This window comes from Sinohyriopsis cumingii, chromosome 12 (assembly GCF_028554795.1).
Source record: "Sinohyriopsis cumingii isolate HCF-2022 chromosome 12, ASM2855479v2, whole genome shotgun sequence".
Classification (NCBI taxonomy): Eukaryota; Metazoa; Mollusca; class Bivalvia; order Unionida; family Unionidae; genus Sinohyriopsis; species Sinohyriopsis cumingii.
The window spans coordinates 100,178,600-100,199,452 of NC_142972.1; the positions used below are offsets into that span (position 1 = coordinate 100,178,600).

General features: G+C 34.1%; 1 protein-coding gene across 1 annotated transcript in view; it reads right to left on the reverse strand.

Annotated features, from left to right (window-relative positions):
* Positions 1-20,853, reverse strand: part of LOC149787091 (uncharacterized) — a 90,925-nt gene that overhangs the window by 11,449 nt on the left and 58,623 nt on the right. The window contains exons 8-10 of the mRNA XM_089976041.1: positions 6,867-7,117; positions 5,091-5,247; positions 3,872-4,024 (exon numbers count right to left, since the gene is read on the reverse strand). Of these exons, the coding sequence (XP_089832167.1) occupies positions 3,872-4,024; positions 5,091-5,247; positions 6,867-7,117 (561 nt within the window). The remainder of the gene's footprint in view (positions 1-3,871; positions 4,025-5,090; positions 5,248-6,866; positions 7,118-20,853) is intronic.

Here is a 20,853-nt window from a genome sequence, read left to right on the forward strand (position 1 = left end):
CAGAATTTGAGCGGCAACCATTAGCAGCATTTGAACCTCTCTCCATGGATTTTGTACGTATAGTCGTGAAGAAGAGTGCACCAAAGTCATGTGAACTTGATCCAATTCCAACATCACTGCTGCTTGAGTGCTTAGATCCAGTATTGCCTTCACTAACTGATGTTATCAATACCTCTCTCTCATCTGAGGAATTCCCATCATTTTTCAAAACTGCCATTATAAAACCTCTGCCGAAGAAACCAACACTAGACTATAACAATTTAAAGAACTACCGCCCAGTTTCTAATCTCCCATTCATTTAAAAAATCTTAGAAAAGGTTGTTCTATCACAGCTTGTATCTCAATTCAAACAGTCTTTTTAGCAATGTACAATCTGCATATCGCCCTTGCCACAGTACTGAAACTACTCTTCTAAAAGTAGTTAATGACATTCTCTCTGCATTGGATAGCTGAAAGATTACAGTCCTCACCCTCCTTGATTTGTCTGCAGCATTTGACAGAAAAGACCATGATATATTACTTCACCGTCTCCAGCATGTATTTGGCATTCATGATACAGCCTTAATGTGGTTCAAGTCCTACTTGGTCAACAGGACATAAATTGTATCTTCAAATGGAATACACTCCAATCCAGTTGATCTATATTTTAGTGTTCCACAGGGGTCTGTTCTTGGACCTGTTCTCTCCATTCTGTACACTCAGTCGCTCTTAAGTGTCATAGATCATCATCCAGTGTCTCATCAATTGTACGCTGATGACATGCAAATATACAAATCTAGCCACGCAAATGAAGTTGATGCTACCATCAAAGGTGTAGAGAGGTGCATTTCTGATGTGAAATCATGGATGACTTGTAACAAGCTGCAGATGAATGATGATAAAACTGACGCCATTCTGATCACAGCAAAAAGACTTTCTCATTCACATCCTTTATCTAAAACAATAAATATCAGCAACGCCAACATTAAATTCACACAATCAGTATGAAACCTAGGTGTTACTCTGGACAGTACTTTCACATTGCATCAACATGTCATGAACATATGCAAGGCTGCATATCTTGAGCTGAGACAAATGAGCTCAGTTCGCAAATATGTTTCAGTTGATGCCACTAAAACACTTGTGTGTTCATTAGAACTTTCAAGACTGGGCTATTGTAACTCAGTTCTCTCTGGTTCATCTCAATATCTACTCCAGAAACTTCAAAAAGTTCAAAACACAGATGCTCGAATCATACTTAGAGAACTACGATCAGAGCACACATCCCCGCTGTTCTGTACCCTACACTGGCTATCCATTTGATCCAGAATCAAACACAAAACTTGTTCTCTGTGCTACGTTTCACTGTCGGACTCTACTCCAGCATACCTATCCGACCTCACCCATGTGTACACACCAGCTAGATACTTACACTCCTCCTCTGACAATCATATACTCATTATTCTCACTATGAAAACATAATCATATGGACGGCATTCTTTTGCATACCAGGGCCCAGCAACGTGGAATGAATTGCCCACTGAACTTAGACACAAAGACAAAGTGATCACATTCAAGTGGGCTCTCAAAACTCACTTATTTCGAAAGCAAGAACAAACTTAAGGACCTAATAATGTTTCCTACCTGAAATATTCTCAGCATGTTTTTTATTTTATTTTTTTAATGCTTTCTAACTTCATGCTGTTTGTTTTTGTAATAATATTTTTATGTGTCTTATCTTATAGGTGTTGTTTTAAAGTTGTAAAGCGCTTAGAGCTTCTAAAGATTAGGCGCTATACAAAGTCCTCATTATTATTATTATTTTACCTAATTTAAGATGAAGGGGCCCCGAGTGAAGATGGGTCTAAAGCAATGTCCATTAAAGATCATTGCCATCTCACCTCTGTCTGCATGGGTTCGTATCTCAGATTCAGCCAATGTATGTGAGAAAGCTTGCCCGTAGCTTCTCGTGGGTCTGTGGTTCTTTCCGGGGTTTTCCCAGGTTCTTCCTCCACCATCAATACTGGCCACCATGTAAAGCCAATCATGTGCTGAAAAATGGCGTCAAAACCTACAGCAACAACAACAATACATGCAGAGTGTATCAAGGCAATTCTGCATTGGGGTTGAGTTAATTTAAGATGAGCATATAATGACTTTATATCAGTTCTTTCACAATAAGCATACAAAGTATTTATTATTCTCTCCTTCTTATCACTCTGATTCTTCGAAGCCTCTAAGAAACGAGAACTGATCTATATGAACCCAATATCATAATACCCATCAGTCTATATGAACCCCATATCGTAATACCCTTCAGTCTATATGAACCCCATATCATAATACCCATCAAACTATATGAACCCCATATCATAATACCCATCAAACTATATGAACCCCATATCAAAATACCCATCAGTCTATATGAACCCCATATCATAATACCTATCAGTCTATATGAACCCCATATTATAATACCCATCAGTCTATATGAACCCCATATCATAATACCCATCAAACTATATGAACCCCATATCATAATACCCATCAGTCTACACGAACCCCATTATCATAATACCCATCAGTCTATATGAACCCCATATCATAATACCCATCAGTCTATATGAACCCCATATCATAATACCCATCAAACTATATGAACCCCATATCATAATACCCATCCGTCTACACGAACCCAATATATCATAATACCAATCAGTCTATATGAACCCCATATCGTAATACCATCAGTCTATATGAACCTCATATCGTAATACCCATCAGTCTATATGAACCCCATATCGTAATACCCATCAGTTTATATGAACCCCATATCATAATACCCATCAGTTTATATGAACCCCATATCATAATACCCATCAGTCTATATGAACCCCATATCATAATACCTTTCAGTCTATATGAACCCCATATCATAATATCCATCAGTTTATTCACTGTTCCTGATATCAAGAGCAGTGTGAATTCTGTTTTGTGAATAAAATTTACTCTCACAATCTGCTTTTGTAATTGAAGAACAAATGCAATTTTAGCCAAATTAAACAAATTAGGGAACTGGTCTTGATGATATCTAAACACATATTTCCATGGTACTGACTATTTCATTGTCATTGGTTTGTGCGATGTCTTCAGTTTGTGTCAGAACATAAGAATTTTCCTATTGTTTTATAACTCTTATCTTCTGTTTCAAAATTTAAAAAACTTGCTGGTTCTTACACTCTATAAAAATCTGTTATGGCTAGTCACTGATCTGTTTGTTTTAGCCTTGTAGTAGTCAATTAGATTTGATCCCCTGGATAGTTTCTGCAAAACCCACAGCAGATCTCAGTCATACAGCTGCTTATATTCAAACACTAAATCTGCATTAGGATAGTTTGAATGAGATCATCAACAAAATGGATGACCAAGACTTAATTTGACAAACTGCTATTTTTAATTTTCTTCTTTAATAAAAATGAAACAAGAAAAGAACCAGTGTGCATTGGGCACAACGAAATGTGGGAAGCACAAATAATTTGTGTGGCATTGGTTTTGAGAAGTTGCAGGACTAACAATTTCTTTCGCTAGAAAACTGGCAGCATCCCTGATTTACTTATCTAGTGTTTTCAGGAAATGCATTGTCATACTACATGACAAAACTGAACCATCAGCTGCTTGGAAAAACCCTAAACATCAAAACTATATCATGAAAGGATAAAGCATAGCAACTGCAGTTGAGGTTCAAACTCAGATATGAACTACAATCAAGGAAAGATAACTTGGATTAATAACTGAAGCTTATTCCTTAATTACTGGAAGACTAATTGGTACATAGTTGAAAAGCTTGCAAAATTATGTAAAATGAATGAACTTGATAATTCTCTCAACTTACAGTTGCGATCTTCAATGTTCTTAAGGTCAGGTCCAATCATCAGGTATCCAATGGCCCACCAATGTGCAGCCTTGCCCAGTTTGACCAGCAGGGGTTCCCATCCTTTCTTACCAACTGGCTTCAGCATGTCATAACATTTTCTTAGCTCATGATCTGTAATTTAAATAAGAACATAATTATATGACTGATATGACTGAAACATTGTTAAACCTACGTTAACAATCCAAATCAAACACTTTTTAAGTAATATTGATAGGCACACATATTTTGATGATGAATATGCAGAATGGTATTGTTCTAGATGCTACTCTTCTTGTTACTAATGTGATCAACTTTACCCATCACTGCCATCTCACTTTTGTCCACATTGTTTCAAGTCTTAGGCTCTGCAAATGTAGGTAATGTGATGAGGCTTGCTTCCCATGGGTTAGTGGTTCTTACCAAGTTTTCCTCAAGTTCCTCCGCTATCAATCATACTACCCACCATGGTTGGACAATCACCATGATGGCTGGACAACTTAATGAGATGGCTGGACAAATCACTATGATGGCTGGACAAATTAAAAGGATGACTGGGAAAATAACACAATGGCTGGGTATAATAACAGGATGGCCAGATAAATTAACAGGATGGCCAGATAAATTAACAGGATGGCTGTACAAATTAACAGGATGGCCACATAAATTAACAGACTGGTTGCCAAAATTAATAGGATGGCCTGACAAATTAACAGGTTGGCCTGACAAATTAACATGATGGCCAAACAAATTAACAGGATGGCCAGGCAAATTAATAGATTGGCTGTACAAATTAACAGGATGACTGGGAAAATTAACACAATGGCTGTGTATAATAACAGGATGGCCTGATAAATTAACAGGATGGTTGCCAAAATTAATAGGATGGCTGGGCATATTAATAGGAAGACTGAAAAAATTACCTGAACCAAATCAAGATGTCTCTTCTGCCTAGGTGGTATCACAGAAAAACAACAATGTCACTGTGACCTAAATGCTGAACTGAATTAGAAATAAAGACAATATTTAAATTACATAAACTTACCACATTTGTGTTGGGAAACAATTTCTGACTCTAACATAAAATGGAGCAGGTTTTGCATCAACAAAATCCTAAATATCTTTCATTACCAAGTATTATACATATTGTTCATCACATGAAAGTTTGAAAATGAATCTTGTTATGTTCTTGACCACCCACCTCTAATCTTGTGCAGGAGGCAGACAGCCTCAAACAGAAAGCTTTGCATGATATCTTCTGCTGTGCCCTCACTTTTGTAGAAACCATCCATAAATGACTCATATGCATTTGTTAGCTGATTAAGGCATTTCAGAACTGTAGCCTTTCTCCAATAGCCCTGAAATTGATATCAAGAATCTTACAAGCTTTCATTCGGCAAAAAATTCATAAGGAAATTGAACCATGGTGTCAAACCTATGTGCTGTAGCATACATACATACATACATATATATATATATATATATATATATATATATATATATATATATATATATATATATATATATATATATATATATATATATATTTAAAGAATACAAATCATATGGCGAATAAGTCATTTCGAGTGCACTGGATCCAGCAAGGGATCATATGTGTCAGGGATTGATTAAGATAAATGCAAATGTAAAGACAAAAAGGGCTGTAAATATAAAAACAATTTGTAGCAGCAAATGATATACCAATATGCATCTTTAGGTGGTGAACATTCAATTCACCCAATTACATTAGAATCCATCAATAAATGCCACACTTGTTGCTATAACACAATTGTGTCATATATTGCATCACAAGACAAACGGCAATAACTGTAACACAAATTAAAGCAGTAAGTGATTTGTTGATATGTGCATATTCAGGAATGCAGTGAATGTGCACCACAATAATATTTACCAAATTCCACGGCAATCCATCACAAACTGCAGGACTTGTGTTGCTACATACACTGCCACAAGACAGAAGGGCAATAACTCTAACACAACATATGGGAGAAAATTGATATGCTAATATGTATAACTTTTTATTATGCATAACTTTTCATGCAGACCATATTATTGACAAAGTTCTATGTCAATACATGACAAGCTGCAGGTATAGTTGCACTAACAACACTGTGCCTAAACTATTATAAGAGAAAAGGGCAATAACTGTAATAAATATTACAAGAGCAAAGTGATTAGTTGATACATGTGTCTCCAAGTGAAAATAAATGGTTCCATTATCCTGACCTATCATATCTTAAAGGCATCTTTTACCATGATCCTAACAAAAACAACATTGTCTCACAGAACAAATAAGGTGAACTGTAGTCAATTCAGTTCAACCATTTACCTTTGTGTGACACACCAAGAACAAATTTGTTTTTGTACAAAAATTAATTGGATGATTGCAGCTTTAAGATTCATAGGCCATGATCAAAGCTGGGAGAGTATTTTGATAATTAATTTGAATTTAAATTCTGTGACTAAATATATGACTATCTTTTAAAAACAGTTTGGATGACTTAAGACAAAAGTCACTTAGAGATAACAAATAATATATCCCCTCAGTCCCTCCCTTATCTTACAAAGTACCCTGTGATAAAAACCCTATTTTTAAATTCTCTAATAAGAAGATGTTTATGGATAGAAAAACAGGCATATTGTTAACTCCGATTCCCTCTTTTGCATACCTTTCGGATAAAATACTACAAAACTTATGGAAGATTTTCCAGTAACCAAATCACTCAAAGCAAAATTTCTAATTAAAATAATAGCCACCAATGGAAATCAATCTCCATTGGCAATTTTGCCAATCTATTAAAGTAAACTTTGTAAATGCATGCACATTGCACAAGCTATTTAACCCTATTTTATAAAAACAATTTATATATTATTTTATTTGTTAGCAAACTGAATCACACTCTCGGAGTCAGAGTCAGGGTCCCATTAACACATATTAAAGTTTGCCAAGTCTTACCTTGTGCCATTTTGGATCACAGTTCAGTGCAGCTAAAGCATCTTGCAGTGCCTCATCAAATTTCTCCAATCCGCTATAAACGGCTGAGCGATTGCTGTACAAAACAGCTGCCTCATGCATAAATTCTTGATGTGTCCCTATCCGAGATATGGCCTCCGTGTACAACTGTATCGCTGTTTTGTAGTTTCCAGCTTTCCATGCACTATTTCCACTTGCTTTTAGGGTTTCAACCTCCTGTTTTACTACTTCAGCTGCAAGACAATGAGAATTTTACATAAAGCATGTTCATCACTTTCCAAAAATAAAACATTATCCTAATTGCTCCAGATAATAAAATTACAGTAATAGAACCAGAACTTGTTAAATTTATATGTTATTTATATTTAATCTGCATTGTTTATTAGCTTTCTTTTCTATTTTATTATTCATTTTAGCTGTAGCTATGTCCTGTAAAGTTGTATCTTGTAGGTGACCTTGTCCAAAATGAAGTTCATTGTCTACCTGACCAGGGTCATTGATTTTTGTAAACAACTAATACATAGTTAATATTTCTTTGTGAGTGTTTGTTAACCCTGGTAGTGCAGAAGCCATATATTTATGGATAGCATCATCTGGCTGTGTATGCAGGAACCATTTATTTATGGTCAAATGTCACCTAGATCTGTGTGCTGATACCATATTTTTATGGCACAGGACAGTGACATCTATGGATGTCCAATTGTGTGCTAACAATAACAGGGAGATAGCATATGTAATTGTCTCGAAAATCACGGCTCCGCATCACTGTGACAGAACATCAGTGAAACAAATATTCAAACAGACTTATTTGCCCAGGAAAGTCTGTTGTCAACAATTTTGCAGGTGTCCCATACCCAGTTGGTGCTGTTTACTGTATATATGTATGAGATAGTCCAAATTAGAATACAATCATGTTTGTTATGGCTTTGTGTGGAGAAATAAATAGCAATACACAGAGCTTTTCAAATTTTGAGAATTAATTTTCTGCAGGAATATACCACATTTTGATATGAAAGTGCTCTGACACTATCACATGTTGATTGATATATAAGTGCTATAACATAGCCATTACATTCAGTAAGAACTTAAAATTACACTAAATTGAGCTTAAACTATATAGTAGCTAAGTTTTATCAATGAGTCTGTCATGTGCAGAGCTTTTTCTTATATTGGGTGATATATTGTATCATCAAAAGTGAGAACTGAAAAGCTTGAAAGGGATCAACCATTCATTTTGTGGGGGGTGTCAAGTGTCAACTCCAACTTATTCACTCCTTTCCTATCATTAAAAAAAATATACAATATTTCTACCGCATTATAAAGTTTATTTTTCTTGGCTTCTCTCTCTCTCTCTCTCTCTCAACAATCAAGCTGAAAAAGAAATGGATGAGAGAGAGAGAGAGAGAGAGATTCTTCTTAATTTAACCCACTCTTAGGATAGCAATGTGAAATGTATGTGACTATGAAATCTAATAATGACATTTCTTCATCTCCATCCAATATCTCATCTTTCGACCTGGTAGAAATCTTCTTTTTTATTTCCCTCATCAATTCATTTTCTTTCGTTAAAACAGAGTTAGTTTCTGAGGTAGGCCAATGAACATAAAAAGCTTGATCTCTTATATTTTTTTCCTCAAATGTTTGACAACTCAGAAGTTATGATCTGTAAGGGTTGTTGCTGTGAAATGTTATTTCAAATATTTTTGGCAAGTTTTAATTATTAATTATCATTTAAAACTTCACAACTCTTGCTCTATAATTTATCATTAATGAGACATATTTGTTAACTTTCATTAATAATGACTTTCAGGCCTCTCAGATGTACAGCTCTGAGAATACCTGATAACCAATATTACAAGTGTACCAGACACATGAGCTCCCCAGTGTTTCAAACTCCATCTCAGTTTTCGTACTGTTGTTTATTTCTGCCTCGCTTGGTGGTAAAGATCAAAGATCTAATTTGGTAGCACACTGTCATTTTTTGGCTGTTTCATTACCATATGTAACTGAAAATTGGTACACTATTCTATTGTGTTGCAAGAAGGTGAAACTAATGGCTGCATTAATATTTGTTATCTGTTAATATCGCATTCAAAACATTTAGATGTAGACATTAGAATGTAAAAAAATTAAATACATCTATCTGGTTGGCCACTGAAAGTTGTGGAAATTAAAAATTTATAAAATAAAAAAAAGGATCCCAACAACCCAAAACATGCAACAGAAGACAAAAAATATGAGAAAGCGCTCAGGCACAACCAATACAAGTTACCCCAAAACTACTTAAAGAAAACAAACATATACAATATGAGAGAGAGCACTGGCAAGAACCATACAAGCTACCCCCAAAAATACTTAATTAAAGAAAACAAACAAAAATTATAAACTGTAATAAATAGCATTTACCTTGAACAAATACACTAAGTCTACAGGTACAGCTACAGTTAGGAAGGTGGGCCAAACTCTAATGGTCTGAAAAGATCAAAGAGGGACAAACCCAAAAAAAACTAGCGGAACATTAGAAGATGCATTAAAAATGAGAATTTAATACAACTCGAGTTGTAAAGAAAGTTATTCAAAAACTATATTTGCTATCATATATTAAAGAATGCATTAATTATAAAAGTTATTAAAGAAATCAAATTCAGTCTGCATGATAGTAGATAGTAAAGGAAAGTTATGATGTACATAAGGTTTAGTAATAATGCTGGCAAAAAGAAAAGTTTACGTAGTCTGCATCTAGAAATAACCCTAAAAGTCATTAATTCCACGTGTGAAATCCTAACTATTTTAACAGTGTTTTTTTATTTTTTAAAAGAAATATTTATATTTGTTTCATTTACGTGATGTGATGAAATAATAGTCCACTACAGTCGATAACAAACCTGCAGTTGGATTTTATGTCACTACATTTGACACATGTATAGAGATACCTGTATTCATCAAATTTATTCTTGCAAGCAACAGTAATTGCTTATAGAGATGTTTACATAAAAATCTGTAAGACATCTGCCTTTCAACAATTTTCAAATGAGATAACTAGTTTTCCATTAGTTGGACTTCATTGCATAAACAGTATTCTCTTCATCCTAAAACATGACAAATATAATTGTTCTATATTATGATAATTATTATTTTACCTTCATAATTAAAACGATAACACTGAGTTCTTTGAATGAATGCTGTATTTAGCTGGAGAAAAGATTCTGCCAATAATATTATATTAGTCTTTTAAACTTTTCAAACACTAACATTATGTTTTGGTTGCTTTGGCAAACAAAGTAAATTCATAATTATTTATCATTTTCAGTATGGTTAGTTTTTGTTCCTTATCAATGAAGTATATAAGTGAATAGAAGTATGTTTTATATGGAGAAAATTTGTGAATAATAACTGCATAAATATTGCACCACCTAAATATTGTACCATACTGAAATGTAGAGACATATTTGAAAGTAAAGTTGTAATTATCTAGAATAGGCCTAAAAGTAATGAACTGTAATATTTAGAAACAAATTAAATGTCCAAGTAATTCAGAATAACTATATTTGATGGAAAAGTATATTCAATTTTTTGGGGTCAAAAATTACCTTTCCACCCATTTTCTCTATTTAGTTGCTATGGTAACCATCAACACACACCAATTTAACCAGCATTTTTAGTGTTTGCAATCTGCATGCATATATGCATCACTTTATACAATTTCACAACAATCTGATTATAAATACTAGTTTTGTAGTTGTTATATGGATTTGGTCCTAAAAGTCTGTATTGTTCTGAAACAATTCAGCATACCGGTACACAAAGAGGGCAGTTAGAAACAGATCAGCACTGGTTTCAAGATCATCCCAAAACAACACAGCACTACCAGGGTTAAGTATTATGATTATTATCTTAGTCTGAGTCAATGAATTTATTTTTATCATGTACTTTAGTATAATTTTAGTAACAGACCTTCTAATTATAATTGAGATTGTTCAAGAAATGTACTTGTGGCTCTCATCTGGCTTTATCTTTTATTTCTTAGTTTTTTTATATGATACTGTTTCCTGGAAAAATGATTTATTCGTGTGATGCCATATGAAACAGAAATCAGTGTTATTGTTGTGTTCATTGTTTCATTTGGGTTTGAATTATTTATTCAAATTATTTTTCTCTGGAAATACATAGCATTTATCAAGAATGATATTTTTGGAAATTTACATTAACTTGGAATTATACTAAATTCAAACAAGGTCTTCTTGTATTGCATTATGCATTATTGTTTTTCATCAAACAACTGTTGACACACCATTACAATTCAGGCCATTGGTACATCAGTACATTAGAGACTGCAGGCCACCTTCAGTGTTGGTAATTATTTTCAATACCACTAACATTTTTTCAGAACTTTATTCATTAGGACTTGTGTTAGAAATTTTAGGATTAATTGGGTTTATATTCACAATACCATAAGTTATTTTACATTTTCACTTTGCATTCTAGGGAAATAATTAGTTTATTGAATTTTACAAAATTTGTTGGTTTTCACTATTTTCTATTACTTATTTTAAGACCATAGAAACCACTATCCAAAGAGCCTGACCAGGTTATTATATTTATGCAACAAGCTAAAGAGCCTTATGAAGTTATTACTTTAATGCCACAAGCCAATGAGCCTGAGCAAATTATTACATTCATACCACAAGCCAATGAGCCTGAGCAAATTATTACATGCATACCACAAGCCAATGAGCCTGAGCAAATTATTACATGCATACCACAAGCCAATGAGCCTGAGCAAATTATTACATGCATACCACAAGCCAATGAGCCTGAGCAAATTATTACATTCATGCCACAAACCAATGAACCTGAGCAAATTATTACATTCATGCCACAAACCAATGAGCCTGAGCAAATTATTACATTCATACCACAAGCCAAAGAGCCTTTGTTTCCATAACGCTGAATCACCCACATACAATGGCAGCAGCTGACCACTGTCATACCATTGAAGGAAATTAGCTCTATCCCCCATGAGCTAGTACATGCTGTTAGTAGTCATATTTTAATGTATTGTAAAGTCAGCAAATTCAGCAGCAAGACTAGAAGAGCAGGCTTACAATTACTGAAAACATCACAACAAAATACTATTCTATGTGTGTGTGTTTGTGTGATTTATATTTTTAATGTAGCTTTAAAAAAAATTCAATCATATCGCTACAATGTCTGCAGTGTGACAGCTTACAGTGATGTCAAACACTGGGGTATCAAGCCACAGACATGTAGCATGATGTCCCACCCAGTCACATTACACTGACACCAGGCTGACCAGTCCTAACACTAACCTCTTAATGCTGAATGCCAAGCGAGGCAGCTGCTAGTACCAGTTTTATAAGTCTTTGGTATGACTTGGCCTGGGTTTGAACCAGCAACCTCTTGCATCCAAGGCAGATGCTCTAACCGCTTTGGACATCGGAGCAGTCATCCAAATACTACTTGTGCAAGTACTAAAATATTGTCAATTTAGGAAAATATTTACTATCACAGATGGATAAACTCTAATACTCAAAGGCCGAGAAATCATACCTGTCCATAGTTGTTATCTATTGTTTAAAATAATCATATTTTGAAAAGAATTTTCAAGCACAGTTGCATCAGTTTAGATAGCTGTATGGTGCTCACTGGTCTCTTGGAAATTTTATATAAAAGCAGTGGAATAGTGAATCACAACAGCAGATTGAAGATATCTATTGCTAAAATTTGCTTAGTGGTGTTCAGTATTTCAGTCACGTGTAAGGAATAAGGGAGTTGATTTGGTCATTTTCTTCACATAATCTTTAGAGCAACATACCTACCATCGGTGTTAAATCAGATATGACATTTAGGAGTGAATTCAATGATACCAAGCATTTCTATACAAATAATACTATCATACATGTTAGAAATTTATTAATTCGTACTCTGTGGAGATTCAAACCGAGATCCACTGGTAAACAGCACCCATCTCCTTGCCTGCATGCACCAGTCGATATTCCATCATGAATAAACATACATCATCAAAAATTACACTGTTCACTTGGTGTAATATGCACTCATGTATAGCAGACATACCTGCATGGCAATCTAGTAATTCTCATAGATAAGAATTACTAGGTCAGTGATTTATACCAAAGATATAATTCATTCTTAAGCAGTTCCAAAAATGTAGGTGGAGGAAGAACCAAGGGTCACACCAGAAAGAAAACCCAACCCACATGAAACTACTGGCAAGCCTTCTCCTACAGGCACACTGTATGAGCCAAGGCTCAAAAAATATCTCAACAGAGGTGAGTTGTATGAGTGGTCTGTAATGCAAGAGACCCAGATCATGCATCCAAGAGACCCAGACCATGCAACTATGAGACTCAGACCATGCATCCAAGAGACTCAGACCATGCAACCAACTAGGGCTCCTCTTAAGCACTGGATCCAAACTATCATAGGTTCAACTCCTGTCAGGGATATGCAAACACATATGTATTGACCGGGTACAACATACTAGCATCCTAGGCTTTAATAGACAACAAATCACTTTAATCTGTGCAAATTTATTCTAACATACAGCTACCATGTAATTACTGAACCAAAAAGGACCACCTAAACAGAAGCTGATCTGTAAAATCAGTCACACAACTGCATAATGTGCCATATCTTTACTTGACTGAGTAAGACTACAATAACAATAAAGTAATGTTCATATTTACTTCAGCATTATTTCTTGAAATAACTATGTTAGACCATACTTTGACCCTAATTAAACAAGAAAATAAATTCATTTCTTCAGACATTTACTTTGGAAAGCAGCAATACTGTAAGTGGCACAGCATAGATTCACTCCATTTTAATAATCCTCTATGTAGTAGGACATCGGATCAGAAGATTAATAACTAATAAGTCTCAATAACCTGGGCTTTTTATCATCATATGCAGCCTTGAACCAAACCTAATCTAAACTACTTTTTTTATAACTGAGTGGTCTAAAGCACTCACTATTATGGATCACTGCCATCTCACCTCTGTCTGCATGTGTTCGAGTCTCAGATTAGGCTAAGGTGGTTATGTGAAAAAGCTTGCCAGCAATTTCTTGTGGGTCAGTGGTTTTTTTCCAGTGTTTTCCCATGCATGAGGTTCTTCCTCCACCATTTATACTGGTCACCATGTATAGCCTATCTCGTGCTGAAAAATGGCATTAAACCCTACAACAACAACTTTTTTTGTATAAAATTTAATGTGACAATGACACCTTAACTTCAGAACACAAAATATACAGATTTCCTTATTATCTTAAGTGTTAATTATCCACAAAGAGTGATTCAGGATCCATTTGCTCTATAACAAAAGTTACATGGCAAAAACCAGTTCTTCCTTGGGTCACAATAACCTTTCTGATCCTAAAATCAATAGGCCTTTTCTATATCCTCCAACAAATTTCATCACGGTATCATGTCAAGAATTGTTGTTGTTGTTGTTGTTATGGGATTTAATGTCTTTTTTCAGCACAAGATAGCTAAACATGGCGGCCAGTATAAATGGTGGAGGAAGAACCTTGGATAATCTCAGAAAGTACCACTAATCCAAGAGAATTACTCATTAGATACTAAATTCATTTCTGAGAATGACAATTACGTCAGATCATGTGGTCGCTGTTTATGCACTGGTCGATATCTGCTATTTAAAGTAACTGGGTCGTAATCTCAACTCTCTAAAATGGTGGTCACGGATTTCATTCAGTACTTTACTCTTAAATTTTTCCACATATAATAGATGTGTACCAAACACGGAAAATGGTTAACATTGCTGTTAAACGTAACATACACTACATTGCTTAACAGTTCACAGGCAGGCCTCTGCGTATGCGGTCAACTGGGTAACACGTGTGCTATTTATAGTGCGCTGCACTTTGTCACTATGCTCTGTGAGGTAAAGGGTTAAACAAAACTAAGGAAACTAATAACAGCAATGGCCCATTTCAAAATGTAATGGAAAAGAAATATCATATCTGACTTGGTCATTTAGGCCTTGAGTTTAACTGTATCAGTTATGGTTTTCATGCAAAATGACACCAAACTATTGCTTGGATATCCGTACAATACAATAAGATGAAGTACAAACATTGAGGAGGTACAAAAAGTTGAGGAGGTACAAAAAGATTTGAGGTACAAAAATATTTGAGGAGGTACAAAAAGATTGCTTTTAATAAGTAGAAGTTACAAAATGAGCACTAAAAACCAACAGATCAAAATGAAAATATGATATACACAATACGATATACACATTATAAAATATGCAAAGACTAAATACGCTGTGATTAAATAGGCACTGCAATGGAAGACATATCATAATAAGAGAAAGCAATCAAGAAAATATTAATGTGGAAAGACTGTAACAAGAGGATCACTGCATACTTACAAAAAACTAATTATTTGACTGAAACAGAAAGTACTATAACATCTGTAGTAAAACAGGAAAATGGAAATAATAACAAGGGTAATATAATGTATGCAAAATCATATATGATTACAAAGAAAGCCAATGAGAAAGATAACACAGTTTTAGTATTATGAGATTCAGTGACCATTTAGGTGTAATAAAACTTTAAGCTTCATGTATTAATAATGCAATGACAGATATAAGCCTTTACAGCTTCTCAGGGAGCAATCATATGAATAAAAACAACACAAATCTCATCTTGTTTTGAAATGTTCAAAAACTGAGTCATTACTTACTTGTTTTATTGGGAGAATATGAGTAAATGGATCTGCAAAATTTTCAAGTTTTAAAAATATAATTTATTTTTGGTTACAATGAGCCAAAACATAGAGATACAGCAATCAATCTACTTCTTTTGTAACAAAATTACATATCTATAAATGTTGATTTAACAAGGAAATACTGAACATGGCCCTTTAAAAAAGAAATGCAGTTTTATTGCATGTCAGAAAAATATTATGTGTATATCAACTGTACAGTGAAAAAGTTTGATGACAAATGGCATTTATACCAACATCTTTTTTAAATGATTTGTACTATGTTTGCAAATCTGAACTACACTTCTAAATAAGTTCAGATGTGTGCATATACAAAGTTATGCATGTGTGCACTGATGGAAGTACAGCCACATTTATTTAATGCCATTGCTGGGTATATTGCTAAGGGGAAAAAAACGTTCTAGTTGTGTTTACACATCTGTAAAGTAATTTCACAAGTGCTAACAAAGTAAATTGTTAAACTACAATGTATTGCATATTTATGGGGTTGTTTTTAATTTTGTGTGATGGGTACTGGCTTTAAACATTTCTTTGTGTACTTGATCTGGATGAATGAAGCCATTACCTTTTTCTCTGTGTGTAGTTACATTATATAATGACCTGTATAAATGAAGTCACCATCTTTTCTCTGTGTGTAGTTACATTATGCAACGACCTGGATAAATGAGGTCATTACCTTTTTATCTGTATGTAGTTACAATATATAATGACCTGAATAAATGAGGTCATTACCTTTTTCTCTGTGTGTAGTAACATTATGCAATGACCTGTATAAATGAAGTCACCATCTTTTCTCTGTGTGTAGTTAGATTATGCAACGACCTGGATAAATGAGGTCATTACCTTTTTATCTGTATGTAGTTACATTATATAATGACCTGAATAAATGAGGTCATTACCTTTTTCTCTGTGTGTAGTAACATTATGCAATGACCTGTATAAATGAAGTCACCATCTTTTCTCTGTGTGTAGTTACATTATGCAACGACCTGGATTAATGAGGTCATTACCTTTTTATCTGTATGTAGTTACATTATATAATGACCTGAATAAATGAGGTCATTACCTTTTTCTCGGTGTGTAGTAACATTATGCAATGACCTGTATAAATGAAGTCACCATCTTTTCTCTGTGTGTAGTTACATTATGCAATGACCTGGATAAATGAGTTCATTACCTTTTTATCTGTATGTAGTTACATTATATAATGACCTGAATAAATTAGGTCATTATCCTTTTCTCTGTGTGTAGTTACATTATGCAATGACCTGGATAAATGAGGTCATTACCTTTTTCTCTGTGTGTAGTTACATTATGCAATGACCTGAATAAATTAGGTCATTATCCTTTTCTCTGTGTGTAGTTACATTATGCAATGACCTGGATAAATGAGGTCATTACCTTTTTCTCTGTGTGTAGTTATATTATGTAATGACCTGAATAAATGAGGTTATTACCTTTTTCTCTGTGTGTAGTAACATTATGCAATGACCTGTATAAATGAAGTCACTATCTTTTTATCTGTGTGTAGTTACATTATGCAATGACCTGTATAAATGAAATCACTATCTTTTTCTCTGTGTGTAGTAGCATTATGCAGTGACCTGTATAAATGAAGTCACTATCTTTTTATCTGTGTTTAGTTACATTATGCAATGACCTGTATAAATGAAATCACTATCTTTTTCCATGTGTGTAGTAGCATTATGCAATGACCTGTATAAATGAAGTCACTATCTTTTTATCTGTGTATAGTTATATTATGCAATGACCTGTATAAATTAGGGCATTACCTTTTTATTTGTGTGTAGTTACATTATACAATGACCTGAATAAATTAGGTCATTACCTTTTCTCTGTGTGTAGTTACATTATGCAATGACCTGAATAAATGAGGTCATTACCTTTTTCTCTGTGTGTAGTAACATTATGCAATGACCTGTATAAATGAAGTCACCATCTTTTCTCTGTGTGTAGTTACATTATGCAATGACCTGGATAAATGAGGTCATTACCTTTTCTCTGCATGTAGTTACATTATGCAATGACCTGGATAAATGAGGTCATTATCCTTTTTCTCTGTGTGTAGTTACATTATGTAATGACCTGGATAAATGAGGTCATTACCTTTTTCTCTGTGTGTAGTTACATTATGCAATGACCTGAATAAATTAGGTCATTATCCTTTTCTCTGTGTGTAGTTACATTATGCAATGACCTGGATAAATGAGGTCATTACCTTTTTCTCTGTGTGTAGTTACATTATGTAATGACCTGAATAAATGAGGTCATTACCTTTTTCTCTGTGTGTAGTAACATTATGCAATGACCTGTATAAATGAAGTCACTATCTTTTTATCTGTGTGTAGTTACATTATGCAATGACCTGTATAAATGAAATCACTATCTTTTTCTCTGTGTGTAGTAGCATTATGCAGTGACCTGTATAAATGAAGTCACTATCTTTTTATCTGTGTGTAGTTACATTATGCAATGACCTGTATAAATTAGGGCATTACCTTTTTATTTGTGTGTAGTTACATTATGCAATGACCTGAATAAATTAGGTCATTACCTTTTCTCTGTGTGTAGTTACATTATGCAATGACCTGAATAAATGAGGTCATTATCCTTATCTGTGTGTAGTTACATTATGCAATGACCTGAATAAATTAGGTCATTACCTTTTAATCTGTGTGTAGTTACATTATGCAATGACCTGAATAAATGAGGTCATTATCCTTTTCTCTATGCAGTTACATTATGCAATGACCTGAATAAATTAGGTCATGACCTTTTCTCTGTGTGTAGTTACATTATGTAATGACCTGCACAAATGAGGTCATTATCCTTTTCTCTGTATGTAGTTACATTATGCAATGCCCTGAATAAATTAGGTCATTATCTTTTTCTCTGTGTGTAGTTACATTATGCAATGACCTGAATAAATTAGGTCATTACCTTTTTATCTATGTGTAGTTACATTATGTAATGACCTGGACAAATGAGGCCATTATCCTTTTCTCTGTGTGTAGTTACATTATGCAATGACCTGTATAAATGAGGTCACCTTAGTTTATTTCTTATTTGTTAATCCATTTGTTTGCTGAGTTTATTTGTTTACTCATTATGCTGTGAGTGACACAGTTTTTCCTGTAAATATATTCAATCAATAGGTATTATGATCATAGCTAACATGATAATTTATGGACAGGTCATGTGTTTTCTGAAAATTAACTTTGCACAATGCCAATATACCACATGTAAAATTTATATAATGCCAGTAGACAACATGTAAGCTTTGCATAATGCCAGTTGAGCACATGTAAACTTTGCATAATGCCAGTAGAGCACATGTAAACTCTGCATAATGCCAAAAAGACCATATGTAAACTTTGTATAATGCAAACTGACCACAAGCAAACTTTGCATAATGCCAGTAGAGCACATGTAAATTCTGCATAATGCCAAAAGGACCATATGTAAACTTTGCATAATGAAAACTGACCACCAGTAAACTTTGCAGAATGCCAGCAGAGACCATGTACACTCTGCATAGTGCATGCAGACCACATGTAAACTTTGATGCCAGTAGTTCAACAGATCACATTGTAAACTTCAAATATAATTGACTATGTTTATAATTGATTTATTTTAAGTCTATATTTTTTTTCCTCTAAGAATATATGTAACATGTAAACAAGAACTTTTGAAAAAAGATCTTAAGCAGTTGTCTCCCTTTGAGTCCTTTGGACTGTTTTAGCATCACATGACCTGCCAACTGAAACATACATCAGACAAGAGTGGTCTCCCTTTAAGTAGAGATAATGGTGTAAAATCCTATCAACTGTCTGTGTTCTTCAACTGGTGTAACTGCAGGTAGGACATGGGAGGGCATGCTACTTATATAATCAGATATGCATCATCAAAAATCATCATTTTGTGTGTTTTTGAGTTTTACAGATTTTTAACGCAGCTTTAACAATGTAACAAAAGTCATATCGCTATAATGTTTGCAGTGCAGCAGTTTATAGTGATGTCTATCAGTGGGGCATCATGCCACAGACATGTAGCACTGTGTCCCACTCGGTCACATTATCTTGACACCAGGCCAACCAGTCATAACACTAACCTCCTAATGCTGAGCACCAAGTGAGGCAGCTGCTAGTACCATTTTATAAGTATGGTATGACTCAAATGGGATTTGAACCAATGACCTCCCACAGACAAGGCAAAAGTTCTAACCACTTAGGCCACCAGAGCAGTCAATTATTTCAAAGCTTGCTTTCTTCATCAATGTGAAAAAGCCATTTACATGTTTTTTCCATTCTTAACAGTGCAAAACTTTGATGGCAGATTAGCATTATCTGTAGAAATTTGAAAGGACTTCATACTAAGATGATTTTTATCAAGGTTATTCACATTATATACAGCAATTCAGAAGAAAATAATTTTTCTTTTCTTTCTGTTTTTAGTAGCCTTAATTGATGGTATATCAACATCATTTGCAAAATTTCAATGGCCTTCATGACAGTATGATTTCTGTCTGTGTTGGTTAAATTTATTCTGTGGTTTTGAACAATTGGCCATTTACACATTTTCATTTTTAGTAACAGTGGCTTTTCTCTCTTTAGTAATTGTGACCACAACTGAAGACAAAAAGCGTCATTGGTATCAGCCTGAAAGGTCTTCCAGGATGCTGTCAAATGCGATCAAATTTTGACAGCACAAGTTATTTTAAAGACTTTTACCATTTGTAGTGATGGCGCTTATATTTGCTCTCAGATTGGAATCAAATGTACCAGATAATGAGCACTTCAAACCAAAATGATGTTATGTTTTTTTAAATAATTTGTGTCAGTTTTTTTTATAAGCTCACTCTACACTCAAAGGAGCTAATAATAAAAATAACATGCTTTATTTGCCTGAAAATCTAATTGACATATTAATACAAATGACATCTGATATTGCTACAAGAACAAGGGAAGACACCTGTAAGCTAATTTCTGATACCTGTATGCTAATTTCTGATAATGTTACAATAACATGGGAAGACACATGCAAGCTAATTTTTGACATTCCAACAAGAACATGGGATACCTATGCAAGCTAATTTCTGACACTATTACAAGAACAAAACATATGAAAGCTTCTCATTCTGTTGAAAGAACAAGTAA